Source organism: Strongylocentrotus purpuratus, unplaced genomic scaffold, assembly GCF_000002235.5.
Source record: "Strongylocentrotus purpuratus isolate Spur 01 unplaced genomic scaffold, Spur_5.0 spur5_scaffold_3, whole genome shotgun sequence".
Classification (NCBI taxonomy): Eukaryota; Metazoa; Echinodermata; class Echinoidea; order Camarodonta; family Strongylocentrotidae; genus Strongylocentrotus; species Strongylocentrotus purpuratus.
Genome location: NW_022145609.1, coordinates 11,047,642 through 11,073,860, shown reverse-complemented (window position 1 = coordinate 11,073,860; position 26,219 = coordinate 11,047,642). Strand labels below are relative to the sequence as shown.

At 34.9% G+C, this 26,219-nt stretch overlaps 2 protein-coding genes across 3 annotated transcripts in view; both read left to right on the top strand.

The window, feature by feature from the left end:
* Positions 1-32: 32 nt before the first annotated feature.
* Positions 33-20,246, top strand: LOC583616 (armadillo-like helical domain containing protein 1). Its single transcript, XM_783518.5, has 12 exons — positions 33-154; positions 3,981-4,248; positions 4,844-4,912; positions 5,492-5,658; positions 6,138-6,334; positions 7,245-7,329; positions 10,833-10,952; positions 11,582-11,654; positions 13,504-13,633; positions 14,485-14,562; positions 17,024-17,105; positions 18,472-20,246. Exons 2-12 carry the CDS (start codon positions 4,049-4,051, stop codon positions 18,489-18,491), a joined length of 1,221 nt encoding a protein of 406 aa, XP_788611.2. The 5' UTR covers positions 33-154; positions 3,981-4,048; the 3' UTR covers positions 18,492-20,246.
* Positions 20,247-23,285: 3,039 nt separating this feature from the next.
* Positions 23,286-26,219, top strand: part of LOC583660 — a 38,308-nt gene continuing 35,374 nt past the window's right edge. For both annotated transcript variants that reach the window (XM_030995978.1, XM_030995977.1), the window contains exons 1-3: positions 23,286-23,595; positions 24,941-25,095; positions 25,581-25,736. In XM_030995978.1, the coding sequence (XP_030851838.1) occupies positions 23,496-23,595; positions 24,941-25,095; positions 25,581-25,736 (411 nt within the window). In that variant the 5' untranslated portion in view covers positions 23,286-23,495. The remainder of the gene's footprint in view (positions 23,596-24,940; positions 25,096-25,580; positions 25,737-26,219) is intronic.

The window sequence follows — 26,219 nt, the reverse complement described above, 5'->3', positions numbered from 1 at the left end:
ATTGCAAGAGAGACGAAACACTCGACTCCACTACAAAAATACCGGTACATGTGCTTGCGCATGCGCATACCCGAAGAAAACAAAGTTTGAGGTTTCTTTGGAAACGAAAATCTTGTGTTTACTACTAGAAAATACACACAATTCTACAGTTTGGGTGAGTTTAGACATATATTGGTGACATTTAGTTATGGGTACACATCTCAGTGAGAAAGAAAGAGGATAGTCATGTTGAAACGACTGTGAATACGATTTGTTTAATTTATTGTCCACCTCCGCCGAATTTGATCAAGCCTGTCCCCACATGTTTAATTCGATGTGTGTGAATCGTGATGAAGAGATTAAGTGATTGAGATTGAGCGAGCACGAGTGAGCTTAACGGACGCGCCCGCCCCGGTTGCGGGCTGCATCTCCGAGCCGTTCATCCCACGAGGTGAAAGACGCTATATAGACGGCAGAGGTAGAGCACTCGACATCCTGCAAGATTCTTATGAACTTGAGGACAAGGGAATGATAATTATGAGCTTGGGGAGGGAGGTATGGATGCTCCATCCATGACAATAACTGTCACACCAGCCAGCTAGAAAATAGAAAAATAACTGCATTAGGTCTATAATTAATTAAATTGTGCAAGTGATGATCATGATGATGATGCTGATCAGTAAGGCACTGGTCCGAGAATAAGGATCGTCTTCATAAATGAGGATTGTCTGCATTTTCACAGACGTTTTATAGACTCTATTTCAGGCCTTAAATTTCGTCATTTTTAGGGCAAGGCCAGTTTGGCCTTGAGTACCTCATATTTTTAAGGGCACCAAGGCCAAAATATTTTTACAAAAAGGGCATCGAGGCCAAAATATTTTACAAAAAGGGCATCGAGTATGAGGCCAAAAAAATTGATTCTATTTTTGTTAGATGTCATGTGTATTTTATGAAACTTGTGCGGGATCAATTTCCCATGACTTTTAGCACCAGCTTCTTCACAGAATGTATAGAGGTCTACGGTACATACAAACAAGGCGGCGGCCCGCAAGCCTTAGATTTAGCAGCCAGGAGCAAGGGGCAATTTTTTTTTTAAGTTGCCCTTTGCCACGGGAATTTACCAGAGCAAGGGGCAATTTTCCAAAAAGAGATAGGCCCCCTTATCTAATCATAAGTTCAAAGAGAGTCTACAAATGTTAATTTCATAATGTGAATAGATCGAACGATCAATTTAATAACTTTTTAATCTTAACAATATGAACAGGAAAGATTGATTAAGAACATCAAACTTGCACATTAAACAGTATTTTAAAGTAACTAAAAATATTGATGAGCAAATGAATAAATAAATTGTCAATTTCACAAACACGAAAGTCAGAAGGACTTGGCAAGTTTACCGGGCCGGGTATCCCAAATCAAAATCGCACCTCACACACAAACCTTCCGCCACTCTCTCGGTAGTAGGAGCAAATTTGAAGAAATTATCTTTTTAACTGTTGTATAGAAAGGTCTAGATAGGCCTAACTAATGAAATAAGATGTAAAAATGTCCTTATAGACATTCGACAGCTGAAAGTGACACGCTCAGCTCAGTTGCGTAACGTGCATTCACGAAACCAAAATCGTTCCTCGCACACACACTCTCGCCACTTTTGGTGGGAAGCTGTCGGGCTGGAAGTTTGCCAGCGAAACCGATGCACCCTCGGAGATTCGCAGCGCGTAATTTTACCGGGACTCGAAACGTTCGTCTTGGGAAGCTGGCGGGGTAGCTTTTTGAAGCGAGGTCGGCTGGTGGCAAAATGAGAGTAACTACGATCGAGAACATCGTAGGTGTTCTTAACTTATTAATAAGATAATTCTAAATTCTATTTGAGATAAAATAATAAACTAGACCTACAAACAAACCTCGACAGATCTCTAATGACTATTTGAATGCTTGTTTATTTCTCCATTTGACGATTTGTTTTCTTGATCCTGGCCTTCGATTTGTACGTACGTACGTACGTGCGTGCGTCAACAGCATGCACCATATGCATATCATGCGATCGCGTGATTGTACGTGCGCTAGCGCATTGCCTATATAATAACAAAGGGCGCATTTTCACGGCACTTGCGCCTTATTAAAGCACTAAATACGAAGCTAGAAGAGAGCTCGTGGGCGGCAGACTGTTCGTGATTCGTGTATTTTTACTGTTCTAATAATTTATGGGCGCATTTTCACGGAAAACACTTGCGCCTTGCCGTCTAGTTTTAGATGATTATGGGCGCAATTGGTGGTTTTATGTGCGCAAATTTAAAAAAAAGGGCACGTCCAGTTGGAAAAAAAGGCACGTCGGCCAGTTTGAAAAAAAGGGCACGGCCTTTTTGGCCGTGAATTTATCTTTTTTTGGGAGGGCACCGCGGCCAGTCATAGGGGCATCGACGGCCTGGCCGTCGATGGCCGTCGATTAATTTAAGGCCTGCTATTTTAGATTGGCGCATTGGCGATGCAAAAAACGGATTCTGTGATGATTTTCTTGATGCATTTTACATTGACTTTGTACAGAGACCTTCACATCATGAGCAACAAATCCTTGGGAAGACGGACAACCCATGAAAGTAGACGGTGAACTAGGGTTATTTTCCCCAGGGGGATCCATTTTTGGCATCGCCAGCAGGCGGTTCGGTAACCCAAAACCAGCAGAGGGCCAATGAAAAAAAACGTCCGCGAAAATGCAGACGATCCTTATTTTTGTCTGCGTTTATGAGGACGATCCTCATTCTTGGACCAGCGCCCCTACTGCTGATATTAATATTGATAGATTTCCAATTTGAATTTCTAATTTGAATTTTCAACAAGTATTTTTTCCAGCATCAATGAGTTGAATTTATTATAATTTGTATTTAGGTTCAATAATTTTCACTAAACTCTTAAAGACAAGTGCTGATTTCTAATGAATACTGATGAGTTTTGTATGTGGTGTGTGAGAAGTTTTGAGAATCATTAGAGTTTAGAGGGTGTCTTAATTTTGTTTATTACAGTGTAATAAACAGATGTGTCGTTTTGTAGCTGGAGTTTTTTTCGGACAGTTGATTTAAATGAGCAATTTTAAGAATTTTTTTAGCTCTATTTCAGAAATGTTCTTAGACTTGTGTTGGAAAATATGAAAAGGACAAATATTCATGATTGTAAGATGGTTAGTGCATACGTACGATTTGATGAATATTTCGTTTAAATCTGAAGGCAAAAAAGAAGGCTTTATGTTTGTTAAGTGTGCAGACACTCAACCCCTATCTGTGGGCGGACTGAGCTGTTTATCTTAAGTTGAAAGAGTAGAATTATTCAGAGCCTAGTCTGAACAGATTAAAGCAGTTTCCACCCCCCCCCCCCCCAAAAAAAAAAAAAAAAAAAAAATCAGAAAATCATATGATCTTGGGCTTGGACACTTTAGTTTAATTAAGATTAAGCGTTAATTAAGTGTTAATCCGTATACCTGGAATGGGGCACGTGCAGTGAATGGCTGACAGTGGAATTAGAGTATAGACAGTAAAAAGTGAAAGGTACAAGTAAAAACATGGCTGCTCAGTTTTAAGGAACCAAACAGATTGAATTAAAAACTTAATCTACTTACAGTAATTAGCTTTGAGCCATCTGACAATTCAATGAAATATCTTTGAAAATCTAGATATTATCAATATACACTGTCAATATGCACTTCAATTTTTTTTCTTGAATCTTAATTATCATTCCTCAAGAAAATTGGTAAAGGTAAGGAGTCCACCATCATCTAATTATTCTCACACTTGAATTCCACATTATTTATCACTCAAGATGAGACATCAGATAAATGATTACAAATATGGCTTACATGTGTATGCTTGCTGCTAAAATTGTATACTTTTTGTATGTATTTGGCTCCTAGTTTTTTCTCTAGGTTTTTGGCATGAATATTTTTTTCAAATCAAAGGGCCCATTTATGCTTCAAATTAATGAATAACTTTTGTTTGTTGATTTACATGTAGCTCCTGAAGAATTCAACCCATTGTGAGTGCATGCCCTACATCAGCACCTACTACACGTTGAGCTCAAAATGGCGTCGGCTTCTACCGCAACTAGCAACATGCTTTCATTGCTTAGAGAGTGGGATAAAGGGTCCAAGTCAGTCCGAGCCCAAATTCTCCTGGAGTTTGTACTCAACAACCAGAACAAGACCGGGCCAGAGATTGAAGCCCGCTTTGCTCAAGGTGCTAGTCTTTTCTTGGCAAGGCTGACAGCCTGGCTCCGTCTCACGTATCCTTTCAAAAATTTAATCCACCTAAATCCGAATTCCTACTCAATCTAGTCTGTCAAGTGTAATTTGATAGCGCCTTTTTTTAAACATAACACTAACAGTCTTCATTCTCTCACTTAAAACTAGGAGTGGAAAGTTATTATCAGATCTGTGTCAAGAAGAAATATTCATTAAAACAAAAATCAAAAAATCATTAAATAAAAAATTACTTTTCTCCATTTATAATGTATAATTCATGAGTAGTTTACTCGTCTCAATTAATCTTAGTGTGATTGAAATGAGCGTATGGAGCGTATACTTCAATATCAAAAGATTATTGTGGCTCATTCATTGTGCTTTTATTACCTATTTTGAAAAGTGGATTGACAAGAACGGTTTTTATTTGATATATATTTTTTTAAAGCGCCTTTTATTAGATAAATACTTCCCGTAGATTTAATCATTTTTGTTTCATCTTGCTATTAATTACACTTTTGGTTGTGACACTATTTACATGTAAAGACTACCAACAAATTAATCTGAGGCCAATTTGTAATTGATTACTTTCAGGTAAATATGTGAATGTTAATATTCCTTAACATGAATGCCAAACAGATACATGGTGGGCACATGTTTAAATCTACAGCTTCAGGCTATGACCATCTTCCTGTCAGCCTCTAGTGGGTAAGTATTTCTCATGAGTTATTTCAATTGTAAATGAATCAGATCATTAATTTAAATTTGTGTCACTATGTAGGAAATTGGATCTGAAGCGATATTGAAAATTCATGTCTAATACATTATCCTTACAGTTAGAAAATATATGAAATCCATTTGATTTTGCCTGAATTATTACTCCATATATTCCAATAAATATTCCCATATTGATAATTAATTGCAATACTAATTGCTTAAATAATGATTCGGTTTACAATCTTTGCCGGGAAACCGCCTACTAATTGATATATTTGGTAAATTATCATGTCGATCCGGCCTGGATAGATATCTCAAATGCACTTCGACATTGAACATTTGGGCATATATTTCTGCTTTTTGGAGAATTGAAGTATTGCCATTTAAACATCTGAACGCAATATTTAAACAATATTGAATGGATATTTTGCATTCAAAACCCTTCAACCGCAATTTTACCACTACCGGTCTATACCTTTAAGCTACCTATTACACTGGTTCAGTGTGTATCATGTACCATAGTTGGTTTTTTAGAAGCGTTCAATCTATGCCCATCTTTCCAATCTCTAGGCACAAGTTCCTGGCTGAATTCTTAGAGGTAGGTGGAGTGATGACAATCCTTGAGATACTTGGTCTCAAGCAAGCTAAGGAAGAGGACAAGACACAAGCACTTCTCCTCCTCCAGTGTGTTGCCAACTCAGGCAGGAAGTACAAGGAACTCATTTGTGAGAGCTATGGTAAGGAATGCATCTATTTTCAGGGATGCCAGTTTTCAGGCAATCCTGAATTCAGGCCCTTGTGATTTTTAGGCCATAGTTTAGGCTTTTTTTGTGTACAAAATACCTCATTTTAGGTGGTTTTCAGGCTCTCTGATCAATTCTTACAGGCATCCCTGTATTTTAGATTTGAGTTTATGACATTTATCATTACGATCATTACATTTTTAATAGAGGAGACAGACTTTTCAAAAGTTATGCCTAGAATGTGGATAATCTTCAAGTATTTGAAGTATACCCTTTTGAGACTGCTAAATTTCTTTCTCATATAGGCTTAACTCAGGGCCCAATTCTGTGTTTGATTAACCAAGCAATATCATATTCTTAATCTGTGGTTTCTTTGTGAAGATAATAATAATATTCCTTGCTCTCTCCTTCCAACCTCCTTCCACCTCCAACTACCACCTCCCTCCCTCCCTCCATCACCGTCCTTTTTCTAGGCATCAGAGCTGTGGCTGAATGCCTGGCTAGGTCCAAGTCAGAAGAGACCCAAGAATGTGCCAGGAGTCTGCTTCAGAACCTTGCCCAAGGAAACCCCAAGTTCCAGTCCCAGGTCTACAAGGGTCTGATCGCTCTCTTGCCATGCAGCTCACCCAAGGCACAGCAGATGGCTGCGCAGACTCTCAGGATAGTACAGGTACACAGCATTCTCTTTATGATTATTCAAATTATTCAAGTGACCTGTGGGGTGTTTCACAAAGACTAAGATCGACTTAAAGCCACTGTTTGCTCTCACCATTTACTAGCATTAGTCTCTCATGGGACATACAAAATCATGGTCACAAATCTACAGAATTTATATTTATATTGCACCATTATGTGCAATCAATTACAAAAACTAATAGTGCAATCGATTGCTAATAAAGCTTTGTGTTACTGGGCCCAGGCATTGTAGCCTCCAGGATCAAGGCACTTTAGGGGGTCGAATTTAACAATTGACTGACAATATGTTGATTTACCCTTGTTAAGGTGTAATAACTCTTGAAATAACTCTTCATATTTCTCTTTCTAAAGTTCTCATATTTTGTATGGATTCTAACTGAGATGCAAGGACAATTGTTTTGTGGACAATTGCTAACTTCAATCTGAGCAAAAGATTTATTGCAACCCAAATCCTTACGCTATACCTTGTACAAAATATAGCTTGAAGCAAATGTTACTGGGGTCAACTTTGTATTATTCCCAAGTAATGATAATAAATATGATAGTATTGATTGTGTCTGGTTTACCTAGCATAGCTTCTTCAGTATTAATATATAATTGTTTTCAGTGAGTGCCCTGCAATCCCATTATGTAAATCTACTGATGGAAAGTCTAATACTGTATTTTTCAATCCCTTATGAAATAACACATACATGTAGGCTTAATATTAGGAATCTCTTTTTTGTGATGCTTATATTTTCACTTAGACATCTCAAGTTAAAATGATATGTTTATTAGTTTAAAAAACCAGGTTCCCATCAGTAACTTCATACAAATTTCATCCTAGTTGTAGGTGAAAATATTTTCATTTAATGGATTAAAATGAAATTGATTTCACTTTACAGAAAATAGTTGGGCATGCCAATCCCAATATAGTGGAACCTGCAGTAGCACTCCTGAGATCCTATCATCTAGAAGTACAGTTTGAAGGTAGGTTATTTTACAAATGATACACAGTAGTGAAGGCACTAGTAAGAATTACCCACACTAGGTACCTTTGGATTAGTCTAACACGCCTGAGGAGATAGCCGAGGGCTGTTTTGAAGGTACCGAGTGTGGGTAATTTTACTAATGCCCGAACAAAATGATGTGTATTATTTGTTTTATAAGATTATGTTTTATGTATTTTATAAAATGATGTTTTTATTACATGATTTTGATAATGACTGGTCATTACCATTGGATAATGACCAGTCATTATCCAAATTACTCATTATGCAAAATAAATGCGTAGTCACATGTACGTGTTCAACCAATCATATAGGATCCACGTCATCATCTTCTTATAATGACTTATAGTCTATATGTGTAGATATAAAGGGTATTTAGACCCTCATAACCTGAGATACATGAGATTATGGAAAGTTGTTATTACATGAAGGTGCATCTTTAATGGAATATCCAAGTTTATTGAGCTGGCAATTCCAACACGTGGTCTCATATTATGCAAAGGTCTCCTGTGATTTTCTAGGAATGTTATTTCCAGCATTTAAAATTTAAAAAAAAAAATTAATGAGAAAAATTAATCAAAATGTCCTTCATCTAAACGACTCAACTGCTATTTGACGGTGCTCAAACCCACAACCTCTTTGCATTTCCAGTCTAGTATTTAAACCACTCGACTCAGGGTTCTTGTTAATAGCCGGCAACCGGCTATTTTTTCCGGCTGTAACGGCAATCGTAGCCGGCTGTAAGCCTCTCCAAAAAAAAATAATAATAATACAAAAATCACATCATATTCGGTCAAGTCGCTATCTCAAATTTCTGTTATCACAAGCTTCACGAAGACACGCTTTCATAGCGCGGGGTTGTGAAAACGGTCGTAAAGAAATGAGATGAAACGTCTCCGAAACGATCGTAAAATAAAACCCTATTAAAATATGGACTTGCGGCGTGGCGCACGCGGGGGCAGAGCTATCTAGTATATGCCAGAGCCAAGCGCAGGCCGGCAAGCTAGCTTACGCAAGAAAAGCGCGCGTTGTGAGCCGAGCTGAGCTAGCTGAGTGAATTTATCTCCGAGATCGCACGCCAGTCGAATTAAAATGAAATTGAAACGGCAGACATCGATGTCTTCCTTCCTTACTACAGGGTTCGTACACTTACACATTTTAAAAATTCCATGACTCTCCATGACTTTCCAGAGCAGGATAATGTAAATTTCCATGACCATTTTCAATGATGAACATGTCTTAATCTAAAGCGTACAACTATACATCATCGCAATACTAGGAAGCAAATTACAAAACTGTAAGGCGCACCCCTATTTCGAAGATAAAAAAAAAAAATCTAAAAAAAAATCTGAAAAAAAATCTGGAAAAAAACAACAACATTGTTACTAGACCTAGGTCTAACTTAGTTCACAAGCACTTCAACTGTGCCTTGTATAATGAAAAGTAAAAGTATTTTTCGAACACTGAAATAAGACGTGATCTGATCTGGTTAACAAAAAGCCACCAAAAAAAAGCCAACATTGGTCATTTTGTTAACATCAGATCGGCTCTTATTTTAGTGACAGCGTTCGAAAATACTTTCATTTTATTACGAGGCACAGTTGAAGTGCTTGTGAACTAAGTTAGACCCATTTAACAATGTTGTTTTTAAAACTAAAGATGACAGAATTTTCCTCCGAGTCCAAACAGAAATGTGGACAGGCTAGTTTTCACGTGGTGATTCGTTATCCCCTGTGTAAGTGAGCTTGCATCATACAGGTGAGTGAGCTGGAGACACGGGAGAGCTTCGGCCGGCAAAGTCCTTGTGACAGGGCATAATTTATCGAGACTGAAGAAAAAAAACTGGAAAAAAAACTCTCTTCCTTTCAAATTTGGAACGTAGTTTAACTTCAAATAGTAGATCCTATTCTTTATTTGCATTATGTAATTCATGTTGAGACACAGAGATTTTTTGAAACCACTAAAAAGTAGCATTTGAGGACTCAAATATCCTGTACCTGACTATATAAGGCCCATCCCCGACTTTGGATATTTTGCTGAGGGAAAAAAAGTGTGCCTTCATTGCGGACGTTGGGGAAAGCAGCAACCACGAGGCTAGGCTAACTACTGGCTGTATGCTCGCGCTCGCACAATGGACGCCAAATGTATATCAAATGCGATTCAGGGTTGCGATATTCGAGTAAAGAGCAACACAATTTTTAAAGGGGTTCTTAAGAAAACACGAGTGGCTCATGATACATAGTTATTTACATTTAAATTATTGTTTCATGAATATTCTGTGGTAAAACCCCAGGGTAAAACACCTTCATTCAAACTTTTAATCAAAATCAAAGCACAAGCTCGATCAAAAAGTAATCGTACAGCGTGCATGCAGCATTCTTGTATGTACACACACCGGCACCACGCACCGCACCTGTCACTGCAAGTCATTCACGCGCACAAACATCTTGCATACAGTATGAAAGACACAATAGACACGGTACCAGTAGGTCCTAAAGATATTGCGTGTTACGAAAAAGGTCCTGTGAACCACAGATTTTACCAAATGTTTTTTCCTTTGTTCACAAGACAAATTAAATGCCATTTTAACAAACATCTTGAAAAAAAAAGATTTTCCCTGACTTTCCAGAAGAAATGGATGAATTCCCTGACTTTCCCTGACTTTTTACTTCTGGAAAAAACATTTTTAAATTCCCTGACTTTCCAGAAATTCCCTGACCGTACGAACCCTGTTACTATTAAGAGTAAGAAGCAACGTACAGGTAAGTTTTTTATTTGAAATGTAAATAATAATGTAGGCTAAATTATAAATAATACCGGTAGTAATAATGAGTGTGAAACTGTGATTGATTTGGCGATGCACGATTCGATAACGTATTCGTAACACCCCCAGACCCCTGTGACAGCTGTCACATAACTGCAAACCATTTACCAATCCAATTTTGTCATATTTTTTTTATGTGTGTTCCAATTTTTTAAATTTTTTATCGCAAACGATTTTCTTCACTGACAAGGTCCTGTACACGTCAGTTAACCGTTTTTGCCCAGGACTACCTTGTATCATTATCATGTAATTCAAAATTGTAGATTCATCACAAATATGATTGATTTATCAGAAACAATAATGGAGCATTTTCATTTCATATTGTATATCATATGAAAAGTAAGTTATTCAGCCAAAATATTCATGATCTTTATCATTAAACTATGGCTCATACAGTGTGGTCATATCTTCAAAAATAAGGCTAAGATAGCACCAGAGAGCATCTAAAACCCTAAAGCTTCCAGGGCCCTTGGGCGGGCCCTGGACCCCGGCCGCAAGGGACTTCGCGCTCGTGATGTGCGCTACGCGCACAGAAATTTTTCTTTTGCAATTTTAGTAGCCTCCTGTAAATCATAAATAGCCTGCTATCAGAAAAATTAACAAGAACCCTGTCGACTATGACAACCTTTAACCTCTCTCTCTCTCTCTTTCTCTGTCAGGTACTGAGTTGATCAAAGACTTGATGAACTATGAGATCCAGGACCAGTTACTAACTAACCTGGTAGCAGCATTGGTTCCATCCAGGGAAGAGATTCTCAGAAGACCAGAAATCCTTGATGGTAAGAGCCTTTTTTTATCTTCTCATTTTTAGATAAATAGTAATGATATTGTTTCTTATTGAGCACTTTTACAAAAGATTGATCAAAGCGCTGTTACAGCAAACACAGCATGTACATTTTGGAAAGATAACATAGTAAAAGACAGAGTGTGGAAAAATGCGCATGATATTCAAATATTCATAAACAGTGCGATTTATAATCTGCACTGCTCTCAGAATGCTATCCATGCTTTATATATTGCCATGCCTTGCACTTTCAACATGCATAAAGCAAGGAGGGCTTTCCAAGAGATTAGACAATATAAAGACCCCCCTCCCGCCCCTACCCCCCCCCCCCCAACAAAAAATTCTTCATGCAAATCTTGAGAATTGAAGTGAAAATTCCCAGTTTTCAGCAGCTCATTGAATATATCCTGGAATAATGATGTTGTTTGTTGGTGAGAAGTTCCATAGTGAAGCAAATGAATTCATTTTCTAAGTAAATAATAGTCAGCTTGTATTGTATATATACAGCATTACTGATCCTAGGGCTCAAGTACACGCAAAACGATTGTCATAATAAATTGTCTTATGTTAAATATAGTTATATGAATTATACTTGACTCACCTTTTCAATCTTTTCTTAACTAGACCCAAGTGCTCCAGACCTAAAGCGCCCTCTGGCAGTGTTTGTACAGCAGGCATCAGCAGCTAAAGTAATAGGGTGAGTGGCTTAGTTGTATAGGGTGGTATTCTCAAAAGCAGACTAACTTTAGTCCATGGTTTAATCCAAGTATGGAATGCCAAGTGTCCATATGAATATATTTTTTGAATAATTTGTTATGTCCTTAAATTACCATAATAACATAATTATATCATAGTTATATTATTGTTTATTAATTATGTTATTACATTCTATTTTAATTTAGTGACAGATTAAATTAATTTGCTTTACTAATTGGTATATTTTTAGATTTATCGAAAGCATTCGACAGCATTAATCACGAAATACTTTTAAACAAAATGGAACGCTATGGTATAAGAGGTACACCCTTAAAATGGTTTCGGAGTTATGTCAGTGATCGTAAACAATATACATTTATAGACAACCACAAATCTGATTTATGTAATATATCTGTTGGTGTGCCCCAGGGATCCGTTTTGGGGCCCCTATTATTTCTATTGTTTATAAATGATCTTCAATTTATTAGTGATGTATTATACTCAATTATCTTTGCCGATGACACAAGTCTCTTTATTTCAGGTAATGATGTAGCAGAAGTTAATAATGTATTGAACGTAGAAATGAAAAATGTTACTAAGTGGTTCTCTGCTAATCGATTGGCTGTAAATACTGATAAAACTTGTTACATGATATTCAAACCTAAGAATAAGTTCATTAATGAAGACTTAATACAAATATTTATTGGAGATTGCTTAATACAACAAGTTAAACAAACAAAATTTTTAGGAGTTACAATTGATGATAAAATAACATGGAAATTACATATCGATGACATTTGTGCAAAAATTTCTCAAGCCGTAGGGGTAATGAATAGATTAAGAAGTGTTGTTCCAATGAGGATTCTTTTAACTCTGTATTACACAATGATTTTACCTTATTTATCATATTGCAATATTGTATGGGGTAACAGTGCACTGTATCTGAGAAATAGAATTGGAGTACTCCAGAAACGTGCAATACGTGTTATTTGCAATTCACAACCTCTTGCCCACACAACCCCTTTATTTCAGCAGCTGAGTATTTTAAAAGTGGATCAAATGTGTAGTTTGCAAATTGCAATTTTTATGTACTCCTTTTTTAAGAACATTTTACCAGATAGTTTTAATAATTATTTCACTTCAAATTGTACAATTCATAGCCATAGTACCAGAAATTCAAATCACTTAAGATTACCGTTATATAAATATAGTTTCTCTCAAACAACAATTTCTTACACTGGTGTAAAATCCTGGAATTCAATACCAGTAGAGATTAAGAACAGTCCGACACTTTCTAATTTTAAACGTAAATTTAAACTGTATATTTTACATAAAAACAATTCACAAACTTATAGTGGTACGATATAATTTTTTGTTTGCCTGTCTAATTTACCAACTTAATTTTGTTTTATTATGTACTGTACGTCGCTTTTGTTTGTGGGCTTTTGGTTTGTTTTTGTTTTTGGTTTGTTTTTATATATAAAATATCTAATATTGTACTGGGGATTAGCCTCGACAGGCCCCTGGCCTTTGTTGGTCCCCCCACATGTTTTTTATATACATGTATTTAGTTGTTCTTAGATTTTGTTCGCTATTTGTTTCTCTTAATATTATTGTTTGTTAATACTGTATTTTTTTATATGTCTGAACATGTATGTATACTTGTTGTTTTTTTATGAACATGTGGAAAATAAACTTGAACTTGAACTTGAACTTGAACTTGAACTTGAACTTAAGAAAAAAAAGGTAAAAAGGCAGCGACGGCCAATTGCAAACATATACAAATTTCGCAAGACCCCACCTGCAGATCGACCCAAAAGATTGTAAATCTGTTTTCCTTTACCTTGTAGCATCCTTTCCAGGGAGTCGCATCAGAACTGTGAGAAACTAATCCAACTCCGAGTGGTGCACAACCTTCTCATAGCCATGGGCAATGAAGACCATGCAGACAGCCAGAGACAGGCTAGCATCACATTAGAGGTAGCTACCGTATACTCACACTGATTTCAAAACTTTGTGGTGTGAAACTGTCCAATAGAAAGCACACAAGTAAGCTCAAGGAAAGGTTGGGTCTGGAAAGAAACTGCAGTGGACGTTGAAAAGAGAAGTGGATTGAGATAGATGGGTCATGTGTTGAGAAGGGAGATGATGAACCTGTGAAAAGAGTGTGGTCCTCTGGAAGTGGATAGCGCAAGAAGGGAAGGAAGATCAAAGATTTTGTTGAAAGATATGGTGAAGAAAAAGAGCAGTAAACCCCCATGAGAATGAAAATGCTGACTCTAATAAAATGGTGATCATGATCATGAAAAGTTAATCATGTTATCAAACAGAAGTTCACTTGTTTAATAAATAACATATTATTAAATTTGATCCATTAACATGGGATGGTATTCATAATGCATTTATTATTCTTAGTGTAACAATTTTGATATTGTCATAACAAATCAAAAGTTGGACCAGGCGTTGAATAATATTTGTGCAAAGCTGGCCACCCACATAGATTAATTAAAGAAATAGACATCTGTGGTAGCACCAATGATAAGTGATAAATCTGTGCAATTTTAATTTGTAAAGACGGTAAACAATTTCTTTACATTAAAAACAATAGCATAGTTTTCAGAATGATATGGCCTTGTGAATTTCTGAAATTCTATCAAAGTTGTTTAGGGGGTTATTCTTCCATTTTTGTGGTGAAAGTACATCCATGTTGATTCTGGGACATAAACATACCGAATGTCCTAAAACATCCCTTTGATTTATGCAGATTACAGATTGCGCAGCTGATGTTAATTGACATTTTATTATCAATCTAATTTTTAAAATATTTTCAGTACCTGGTTAGCACATTTCCTATTGTGGATGAGAACTGTAGAGAAGCAATGGGAGACACCTTATATCAGATGTTCATGGTAAGCTTTGACAATCCTTTCCTCAGTGATTTATTATTATTACTATCTTTTTGTTCTTTTTGTGGTTAAATCTGCGGACCTGTTTGAAATTTTGGAAGGTGGAAAGTTGTCCGAAGGAAAAGGTAAAAAACATTTCATGGAAGAAAGGGATAAGTTTTTAAAATGCCAAATGCCAACATGGCATACAATGTGGTTTGAGAAGGGGGGAAGAAGAGGGGGGAGGGGGAGGGGAGGGGAGGGGAGGGGGAGGGGGAGGGGGAGGGGGAGGGGGAGGGGGATTGAGTCCATGAAAGTTGTCATTTTCTTTTCTTGTTGTTTACTTTGTTATTCTTGTTGTTTACTTTGTTATTATGAGCAGTAGCATGCACAAAACTTGGCAATTTGAATGACTACAAAATTTCCCCAAAGGTGGTTAATGTTTTCTACATTGTGTTTCTTCATTGTCACCACAATGTCACCACAATGATCTTATCAAAATAATGATAACAGTTAACAATATCTATAAAGTTCATGGTATTATGCTTTCCAAAACAGAATGGTGCAATGTTGCCAGAGAAATTGGTAAACACATGTAAATTTCCAGAACAATAGAGGTCTAGACCTTAGCTCATCTTGTTATCAGTTCGTGGTGAATAATTGAAAATGGAGACAAGACAAACTCTGTAGACTAAGTATTAAATCACATATTGAAATGTTGAAATGGATCGATGGGGAGAAACTTGTTCAGAGTCTTTGTGGAATTTGGACATGGGTTATTGAGGGGTCGTAGCAGTTATGAAAGACAATACACTTTGAGTTACAAAGTGTATTTCAAGGTCATCATGGTTCGGGAGGGCATCCATGTAATTAGCTAGTTTGACAGTGATTGATGTGTCATATCTACCTCTTTGGCTGTTATCTGTTTAAAGTGTGCATCATCAAACTATTCTTATGATAATAATAATAATCATGATTATAATTTCAGACCATTCAACTTTGATAACAGTGTTTGCATTGTCATATTTGTCATAAGTCATTTGAACAATGCATTGACTAATTTGTTTCGTATGCAAAGAACTTATAATTGTAATATGCTATGAAACATACTGCAAGTCTTTGCTCACGTTGCATGTAATGCATGCATATCATGATAGCAATGATAACATTGAATCATCTTAGTTCCAAAGATTACTCTGCACAATTTTGAGTAAATATTATGAGAAGAATGAGAGGTTTGGAGAGATAAGGAGGAAGATGGAATAAGAATTTTTGCTTATACTTTGTCAGTGTTGTCCTCAATGTTTAAGGGCCTTAATCACCATGAAATATAAAATATTTTGATCTGTACATTTGGAGTTCATGTCAAAAATAGTCCATGTACTCTGTTTCCCATTGAATTGGAATAATTTTTTCTGATCTCTTTTTGTGAAGTGATTGTTTATAATTTTCTCAGAATTTTATTGATCAATCTCTGTGAATCTTTAGAGTGACCAATAAACTTCTTAGAATATATCAATTTAATCTATCAAAAATAAACCATAATGTCACAATTATCATTTTATCAACAAAGGTAACAACAAAATTGTTCCAGCAACAGTTTATATTGAAAATATGGGCTTCAAATTTTACTTTCTCAAAGAAATATTGTAGGTGGAAAGTGTAAACTATTGACTTGTGACTAGGCTTGTTGGCATGCAGGCTTGCCTGTATTTCACATGTAAAGCGAGTGTAACTTCCATCCAGATCATAAAATGTAACTATTTCCCCCTCAGATTTTTTAGTTTACCAATCTCCATAAACCATCTTACTCTGTATGTTATAATTCATAAACACATGAGAGAGATTACAAGTTCAAATGCACCTCTCTCAAAAAAAAACAGTGACTAGTGAAAAGACAAGTTGACGCATGAAACCTTGTCCGACTTTGGTTCCATACATCAAGTTTCATGGTATCCTTTATTTTCTTCATACTTCTTAACCATTAACCCATAGAGTGCCAGGTCAATTTTTTTCAGTGTTGATCAATTTCATACATCCTTGCTGAACACAAATGATATTTTAAAGGGATTGGAACAATTTAATCCTTCTTCTTTCGAATTTCTGGGAGGATTTTTAAGGGTGATTTTGTGTGTTGTAATGATCAGGCCTGATAAAAACCAGATTTAAATCGGTTTCCTGATTATTATTTTTCTTTTACCCCATTTTTTTTCCTTCCCTATTATTTTCCAATTGTTGTTACCGGTACTCAAAAGGGGGAACTTCTTTCTTTCTTTTTTCACTCAAGGGTGCGTGGTTGAGGGAAAAAAAAAATCACCCCTGAATGATAGTGTTGATTTCATACTTTCATACTTTAATCCTTCTTCATTCAAATTTCTGTAAGTATTTTTAAAGAAAGATTTTGTGCGTTTCAATGATATACAGTGTAGTGTTGATTTCATACTTTAATCATGTATACATGTAATTATATTGTGTTTCCTTCTAGTCCAACCCAGAGAGTCTATACATGGTAATGAGCCCAGTCCAAGCTGATGTACTTCGCTCAAACAAGGTCAACATACCAGGAAGTAGGTCATGCCTTGTTTGTTTCTTCACCTTTACTTAAATAGATAAGGACCAAATTGATCTTGATTTTTTGGGAAGAACAATGCTCTTGAAACAAAAGGGAATATATAATTTCTGCATATCTCAGGAATTTAAAATGCTGCTTCAAGTCATATGAACCTACCTTTCTTACAATGACTGAATATTTTTTTTCCAGAACAAAAGAATACACAAATATTAAGTTAAATGGGATAAAAGTTGTACTGATTTTGTATCAGGTCTTTTACCTGCATTATGCCAAAAAAGCTATTTTAAAATCACCTTTGCTCATGTCTGCTAATTGTAATATGAATCATTTTCTTTATCCTATGTGAATGAACAGATCCCTGTTTTTTTTTTCATTGCAAGAAGTATTTTTAACTGACCTGTAGTCAATTATTCGTTGCCAATACTTTTTTTTTGTTCATGTACTTAACTCCTTTTGTACCTGGGGCAGCAAAATCTACTCCAGAATGTTAGTGTTTAACAATGCATTTGGACTAAAGGCTTGTTCAGATATGAGATAACGGCTATTATGCAGCGGTTTACGCGCCATTCATATCTGAACAAGCCTTGAGATTGGCTATGTTAATTGTTCTTCCTGAAACAAAAACATAGATCGTTGTAGTGGAGACATTCCTATAAAAGATATCTTATATCCAATCTAACGTTGAAGAAAATCATGAAGGCTTGTTCAGATTTTGCACAGTAAACTACCCCAAAAATTATGCCTCAGTTTTTAACGTGTTAATGGTTGACAGCTGCATGCACAAAGGACATAGTCACTGAGCTCTGTATTATTACATATAGAAATGTAATAGGTATGTCATCATAAAAACAATGCAGTGATTTTGCCACCTTAATTATGTCTGAAACAAAAACATGGTCTTCAGTTGGAGTTTATTTCCTAATTCAATACTAAATCAAAGCATAAGAAGTTCAAAATTAGAATCATGAAAGTTCACTTACAACAAATGAACTTGTTGGCATGGAAAGTGTTAATGTCCTTGTCACAAAAAAAAAAAGTTGAAAACATGTTGAAAAACAGTGAAACCACAGCACAAATACAAATACAAATAAATACTATTTTCAACTTTTAATATATATTTTCATTTATCTTTTGCTCCAAATCCTAAGCTTAAAAATATGTTTTTTGTCTATTTTACATTTTTTCCATAAGAAAATAAAAGAAATAATCTATTTTTCTAGGAAAAACCACAAAAATATGGAGCAAATACTGTCACAAAATTGTATTTTTTGTATATAAAAAAAGAATAAAAAAATTTGTATATGAAAAATGACCAGGTTAATGAATGTAACATTAATTCCAATCTACTTTCTTTTCATCAGTTGTGGATGGCATGGATTAAGAGTAGACCAACAAGTGCCTCGCAATGGAAGACCAAGCCAAACCAAACCGAGGTTAAAAGCCAGGAAAGTAAACCCACCTTCATCTTGCATGTTTTATCATCTTCACCATATGTTTGGATCAGACATCACATTGCATGATGGATTCTATTTTTGGAGTTTTGCCCCACCCCCCTCCTCTATAAACACTGTAATTTTCTTTTTACAGATCAATTTAGAATTAAACTTAAATGTAATATCAAGTTTGAGCACTTAACTCTTAATGTAAATTGTGTGTTTTCACAAAGAATTACAATATTTGTGAGGAAGGAATTTGAATGAATTTAAATAAAAATTGTGTTAATTATTACAATATTTGTGTATGCTGATTAATTTTCAATATTGAAGTGCTGTATGATTATATATTATTAGCTTTGGTGAAGAAGACTAATGCACTGCAATACCTATTGTCTTTTAATTCACCCCTAAAAAAATAGTAATATATTTGAGTATATTTTACTATATTTCAGTCACCATTTACCAGAATTTTAACTTCATTAATAAATTCATATAAAATTGTTACCCATTTATCATTGATATACTCTAACACATTTGAAATATAATACAATCTGAATTTTCTGTGACTTTTTTAGTTGATTTGTTGTTTCTTGTTTTTACACATTGACTAAACATTCTAATTGCATGAGTGTTATGAAACCGAAAGCAATGTTCAATGCATTAATGAGGCTGTATCTAGTCATTGATAAAAACAGTTGCATACAGCTTGATTTATTTTTCAGTTATAAATATGGGCTTTAAATATTTTAACAGTTTGACTGGATCATTTCCAAAGCTTTTGGTATTCATCATGAATTTGAACTTCAATTTTACTTCAGTTTATGAGTACAAAGCCAAAGATATCTATGTAAAAGATTTTAAAATAATTGTATGAATACAAAATGTATAATATAGTTGTCTGACATATTTTTGGCAGTTTTACAGTGTAAAATGGTGGGAAAATTTGTTGTTTGATAATATTTCAACACTCCAACAGATGAACTATATGGTTTATTTAAAATTAAAGTTATGTAAAATACATTAATTGTCAAATAACATACATCGTTTTCAATTTTCTTTGTATTTCATTGTTTTTTTTCTTACGTTTTCTATTGTTTTTTATAATTTAAGTTTTCTTTTGTTGGATGAACCCAAGATAGGTCTCATTTAGTAGAAGTGTAAACCTTCTTAATAATGACAAAGATCAACTGATTTTGAAAGATCAACTGATTCTTCAACACTAGCAAATACAGAAAATTCACATTTTGATTGACGTGTCACGTGTGATCAATAATTGTGATTTGACACCCCTACCGTAAGTCCCAATGGCACAAATTTGGTATCAAAATGTGCGGGAGACTTGAAAGAAAAAAGTCATGAAACATGAATCCAGAAATTCAAGCGGTTAAGACGCAGCTCAAAAAATTCTGGAGGGAGATAATGCCCCCCCCCAGCTTCATTATGGTTTAAGATAATTCTTTCATAAGCGAAGGAGTTATATTTTGTATTTTTTCAATAAAACATTCAACTGAATGTTATCTACCCGGAGTAGCATTTGATTTTTGTATTATAAATCCGAAATTATTCTCTATGATTATGTAAATAGGTATATATAGATAAAGGTTTGTGAATAAGTATATTGTATATTTGTATTATGTTCATATTGTATATTAAAAGAATGTTAATATTTCTGTATTAAATATTTAAAGAGAAAGCATGAACTAACTTTAATTGTTTTGTTTTGTAAAAGTGTGATGTTTAATTAGGGAATGGCATTGAGTGGGATGCAAGGTCTGTGTGCAGACATCCATTGTCTTTACCTTGTGGGTATTTAAATCCATATTTACCATTTTAAGTGTTTGTGTACCCCGATCCACGAAATATCGTAAAAAAATTACTGCACGGTCATCCAGGAACTTTTTCGCAAAAGATGATATATTTGAAAGAAGTTGCGCAATCGCCCAAGTACATTACAATTTTAAGAAAATAAGAAAATCAAAACAAATGCTAATACATCTTGTCATTCTCAATCTTTGTATTGTTAGAAGAAAACAATTGCTTTTATGATTTGAATACCTGGTAACCGATGTTTTTCATGAAGAAATATATTTTAAAACACAAGCTCGTTACAGATTTTTTGTTCCTCACATTTTTGAAAAAATATCTGACAAGGAATATTTGAACCTAAAACAGTTGAATAATTGAATACAACAGAAAGTTTTTTTGCACAAGATTCCAAATTCAAATACTTTTAAGAAGTATAGGATGTGAAAAAGTCATAATTTATACATTTTATGAGCAGGAATGTATAGTAGAATACACCTGTTTATTTCAAAATTAAAAAAAAAAATAAAATTACATTATCCAAGTACCGGCCTCTGTGTGTTACTTTCAAGGACTTTTAATCAATAGTTGATGATTCAGATTTGAGCTGTGTGTTAAGTTCACAATAATACTTGTGCCTTGGTGATAACTTTTAATACAATGGCGGAAAGGTCATGAAACTTTGAATGAGTGACATTGAGTCGTAATGTTTCAATGTTGAATTTCCTACCAAAAGTCAACAGTATACATTTGCATGGGAGATGAATAAACTTGCGCAATATTTACAAGATTAAATTGCACAAGCTTCAAGCATGTTATGAAGTGTGATATTTTTATTAATTCCTTTTGCACCCCCCCCCCCAAATGAATCAACTTGTTGAATTTTGTTGCTAATAATTAAATGAAATATTTCATTCAGTCATTATACTGTTAGCCACTTTTTTATAAAGCTATTTTCTCAAAAATATGGCATTTTCTATAATACATGGTACTGTATGTTCATGCATGTTAAAAACTATAATTTGTTTTAAAGTATTAGTAATATCTTACTGTCTTGCATGTATAAAACTTGAGATGGGTAGTTTTATTGCTAAGCGAGATATATTCCACCTCCCATATATCTGATTGGTTTGAAAGTTTGAAAAAGAAGACATTGTAGAAACGGCAATCCAATATAATAATTAAAAAAGTAAAAAACCAAATGGGTAAATCGATTTCTAAATCTGGTGGTTAATACATTTTGTAATGCGGTTTATACAAAATAGCGTCATTGCACAGGATATAATGAATTTAATATTGAATTACGGTCAAGAAGTGCTTCTACATGTATCTACAGTGTACATGTTTATTTGATGGTCATTTAAAATAGTTTGTATCGGTTTATGGACTGAACAGTGCGCAGTGAGAAAACAATATATACAAACATATACATATATATATATATATATATATTTACTTTGCCTCATCAGAGGATTTATTAGATATACATGGTTTACATTCAAAGATACAAGGATACAAATCAAACTTACATAATCACAAAAGCATCATTATTGGCATAACAAAGAATTGAAATTAAGTTTTTACGAAACATTTGAGTCATCATTAACATAAAGATTATACTGATAATTTTGTTTCCCCCCTTTTTTTTTTTTTTCTTGTCATTAGATATTGCCCATTTGAAAAGATCACTTTTTACTGGCAATATATTATACAGTAATTTCAAGTTAAGCTCTTGCAATTTGTTTTCTCTAATGTGTGCAAGATTACGCTTGATACTCTCCAAAGCTGACCAGAGAGCTAACCTTTACAGCTTGATTAGCACTAAGTTTACCATATAGGTCATTCCAATTAGTGGCATAATAGATGGTTTTCTTTTGGGTTTTCTTGGAAGCTTGCGAAGAAAGATATATAAGAAAAAGGAGAAAAATGGAGAACTATGAATAGAAAATTTTCTTCAATAGCAGAGCCGAAAAACTTCCTTAAGAAACAGTTCCGTGACATGACACATGACATAACCCCCCCCCCCCCCCCTAGCTCTTTGTCTTCTGAACTAAAAATGCAGTATCAATTGGATACTGTTTCCATGTTTACCTACTACCATTGTTCACATGAGCTGTTATCTTCTCTGGGCCAGAGACCTTGTTTTAACAATGATAGAAGGGCAGATCAAAGTCTGCCTGAAGATCTTGGGATGATGATAATCAATCAGAAGTCATCCAATCCACTTCGGAGAGGCCACTGTTAAATTTTCTTTTGTTTTTTGCTTCAAAATAGGTTTCAGACATTAGATTCATGTAGATTGCATTAGAGAAAATATTTTAATCTGCTGGTAATTAGGTATATGTTTTCATAAACCCTTGTTGATTCTCCCCAAATATTCCACATATTTCAATAAACTCTTTACTATTTTCACCATGTTGTTAATTAGTACTCTAGTTCCATTCGTTTTCCAATAATATATATATATATATATATATATATATAAAGTATTTTAATCATGTAGTCAGATATCGTGGACTATATGGAAAATCATCCCTAAAAAGCGGATATATATATATTAATCAATCATTGCATGGCTTGTAATATATGTTCTTGTAATTCAACACTCATAGTGTGCATCTTGCATATTGTATTTTTAATTTTTTTTTCCATATACATCTTCCTCTATTTTATTTGCATGGGGGTGTTACCACATCTTCATGTCCACTATTATTGTTGAGATCTTGAAATGTCACCCATTAAAATAAAAAAGCTTGCAAAACTTAAATAAAGTTGAATAAACAAATAACTTGATGCAGAAGAACATCACAAGGAGAATCAAAGTCACGTTCTCTACAGGAGGCAGAATTCCTGAACAGTAAGTGAACTGCGCACCTTGCAAATCCAATACAAACATATTAATAGCATCGCCCTATCATTTTCCTCGCTATCAGGTAGTCTGTGACCGCAAGTTTTCTGATAATTGTCAGATGATGTGATTGCAAAACAAGCTTCGCAGATGTGATTCATTTAGTCCTACTTGTAATTGGTATACATTAGGCAACTTTTTTTTTTGCTGGATTGAGACTTTTTTCTTTGCTGGATTGAGACTTATTTTCTTGCTGGATTGAGACTTATTTTCTTACTTTGCTTGTGATGTGATAACAATGTTTATCCACCCAAGAAATATGAGGAATATAATCCTGTTTTTGTTCGCTGTTGTGGCCTTTGTGGCCCCAGGATTTGGACAATCAAATCACACATGTGGTAAGTTGACACACTTTCTTGTGTTTCTTTTAAAGTACAACTCTTTTAAATGGTCATCAAAGTATTTGAATCATTTTGTTAGATATCCTGGTATATATGGAAAAGCATCCCTATTAAGCGATAAGAAGAAAAAGAAGCTTGATGTTGTATGAGAAAGATTAATGTTAATTTTTTCAAAAATAATTACCGTATTTAGAGAATTCAATAGTAATTAAAAATAGCAAGAATATTTTCATACCGTGCAAATCCAACAGATAACTTACATACATCACTACTGTAGTAGAAATGTCTGTGATTTTCCCTACTCTGTAACCATTTTTACCATCCACATTCTCCTTTTTATTACATTAAAGACTTTTTTTAGAAGTAAGTTTGAAAGTTAAAGGTAAAGACCAGTTATGGTCATGCGATTGTATTGTGAAAGAAACGTTGTGGAATCGATCAGAAAAGGTTGATCATCTAGCATCTAGCATCTGCAAGGTTCTGGAATCATCAAAATGATAAGAAATTTGGCCCATTCTTCGTAAAGTTACAAGCACTATACACAGAAAGATGTATATGGGACTACCCTATATCTCTCACAGACCATGAGAGAAACAAATTTACCAAATATATGAATTAGTAGGCAGTTTCCCGGCAAGTTTGTTATCATCATGTATTAGTCAAAACATATTCTTTCACATGATTGGTAATGAGAGCTTCCATTTCATTTTTTGAAATTGGGGCGTTTCCAATACTGGTCTTTACCTTTAACTATGAAGGAGGACCTTCCAACTTCTCTCTCCTTCCCTGTTTCCTCTCTAGTTTTCGTTCCTGTTTCCTTTTTGTTTTTGCTCTCTTTCTCTCTTTATCTTCCTCAATTTTCTCTCATCTCTTCTTTCTTCATTAGAAGAGCTCTACTGGTGCTATGGCAGTGGGTATTAATTGTTCCTTAAAAGAGTTATGTATCCCTGGCATATGAACAAGTACGTAAATGCAACGTGCGAAATGTTGTATGATGGTCCTTTTATTTTAGGGGGCAAGAGTAAAATTACTTATCTCCAAATGACAGACGAGTTATATCTATCCTTTTGGATTGAGATGAAATTTACTACAGAATATATCATAATATGTACAAGTCAGATATTAAAATAACTTTCCTGTGGAAGAAATTTGATAGCACTTAACTTTTCTGTATTAAACTAAATGTCTGTGGGATTCCTCCTCTCCTACCCTCTCTGTTCCCTGTCCCTAACAAAAATCTTCCTATCCGATTAAATTTTCACCACTATTGTCCATCCAACAGTTTGTAATTAAATTACTATGCAGTTGATTAACCCATTTTCTGTCACCATGCATTATCCAGATGAATCTTACACGTTGAGATGTGAATACACGTACCACTACGAGGGGCAGGTTCTAACAGGAATAGATGGAGGGGAGTCAAACGATTACTCCGGTCTTAAAATCTCTGCTGATATCAAGCTCATGATGCATCCTGGCAACCACTTTGTTATGCTGGTAAGGAGAGTTCTGGGTCGGGTAGGGGGTGGGGGGGGGGGGGGGAGGCAACAGACTGCTAGAGTTTTGACACATTTTACCCCCCCCCCCCCCCACACCTCTTTTGGCCAACTTATGAAAAGATTATGCTTTTGAAAAATGAGAAAACTTTGTGTTCATGTTTGGGATTGATAACTGCCGAAAAAGTAACTTACACTGTACATCTACATACGTGTCTCAATCCTTCCTTCGGGCCAATTTTCAACTAGATTATAGTGGGGATCTTTTTTAAGTTTTTGCATGTCAGACAGTTTTTCTATTTTGTTTTTTAAGCGGTATTCATTACATTAATGATATTCAGAGCCCTGTGACTGAACAACAGTAAAATTCACCTGATATGGATAACATAAACATACATGTACCAGATAACAAAAATGAAATAAATAACTAATTGTATCCTATAATTAATTGCTTTACTATTATCCATTGATCTGCTATGGACGTAGATGAACAGCATATCCCTAGAGAGATTCCAGGATGAAGTCGATGATCCTCTTCGGATTCAGAAACCTGCTCTTTTTATACCTGTAGAGGGTGCCGAGGCACGACGCCTCGTAGAAGAGCTACGCGAGCAAACTGACTTCTCCTACGACTCGGGCCTGGTACTGTATGCAGTTTATTTCTAGGTTTTATTTCATAAAATTTTATGTACATGTATAGTTTGAAAGAGATGATAATGAATGCCCAGAACTGACTGGTGTATTTTGAACTTACGCATTTGATAACTTTCTTTCAACCCAGTACCCATTTACTTTTCTTGGATGGAGAGTAGCAAATGTAGATTAATGACTTGCCAAAGGAGATAAGCACTGTGGCAGTGATTGTAACTCAGTATCATGTGCTTTGTAGCTTATGCATTGGGCATTGGCACCCTCAACATCGAATAAACCTTCATCTTGCACAAGTTTTTGACATATTATTTTTTTATTTCATGGTTTAGATCGAAACCATATTCCCTCAACTACAGAAGTCCCTGACCTTCGTAAAACATATAAGCATGATTTTTTTAAACGTATCAAGTTTATTTCATGGTTTAGATCGAAACCATTTTCCTTGACGGGACGAGTCCGTGATCTCAGTGATCA

Excerpts from the sequence above, each read along its gene's own strand:
- LOC583616 (XM_783518.5), top strand. The coding sequence starts at position 4,049 with ATGGCGTCGGCTTCTACCGCAACTAGCAACATGCTTTCATTGCTTAGA. Across the intron at positions 7,330-10,832 it reads TCTAGAAGTACAGTTTGAAG|GTACTGAGTTGATCAAAGAC; the intron begins GTAGGTTATTTT and ends TTTCTCTGTCAG. Across the intron at positions 11,655-13,503 it reads TCAGCAGCTAAAGTAATAGG|CATCCTTTCCAGGGAGTCGC; the intron begins GTGAGTGGCTTA and ends TTTACCTTGTAG.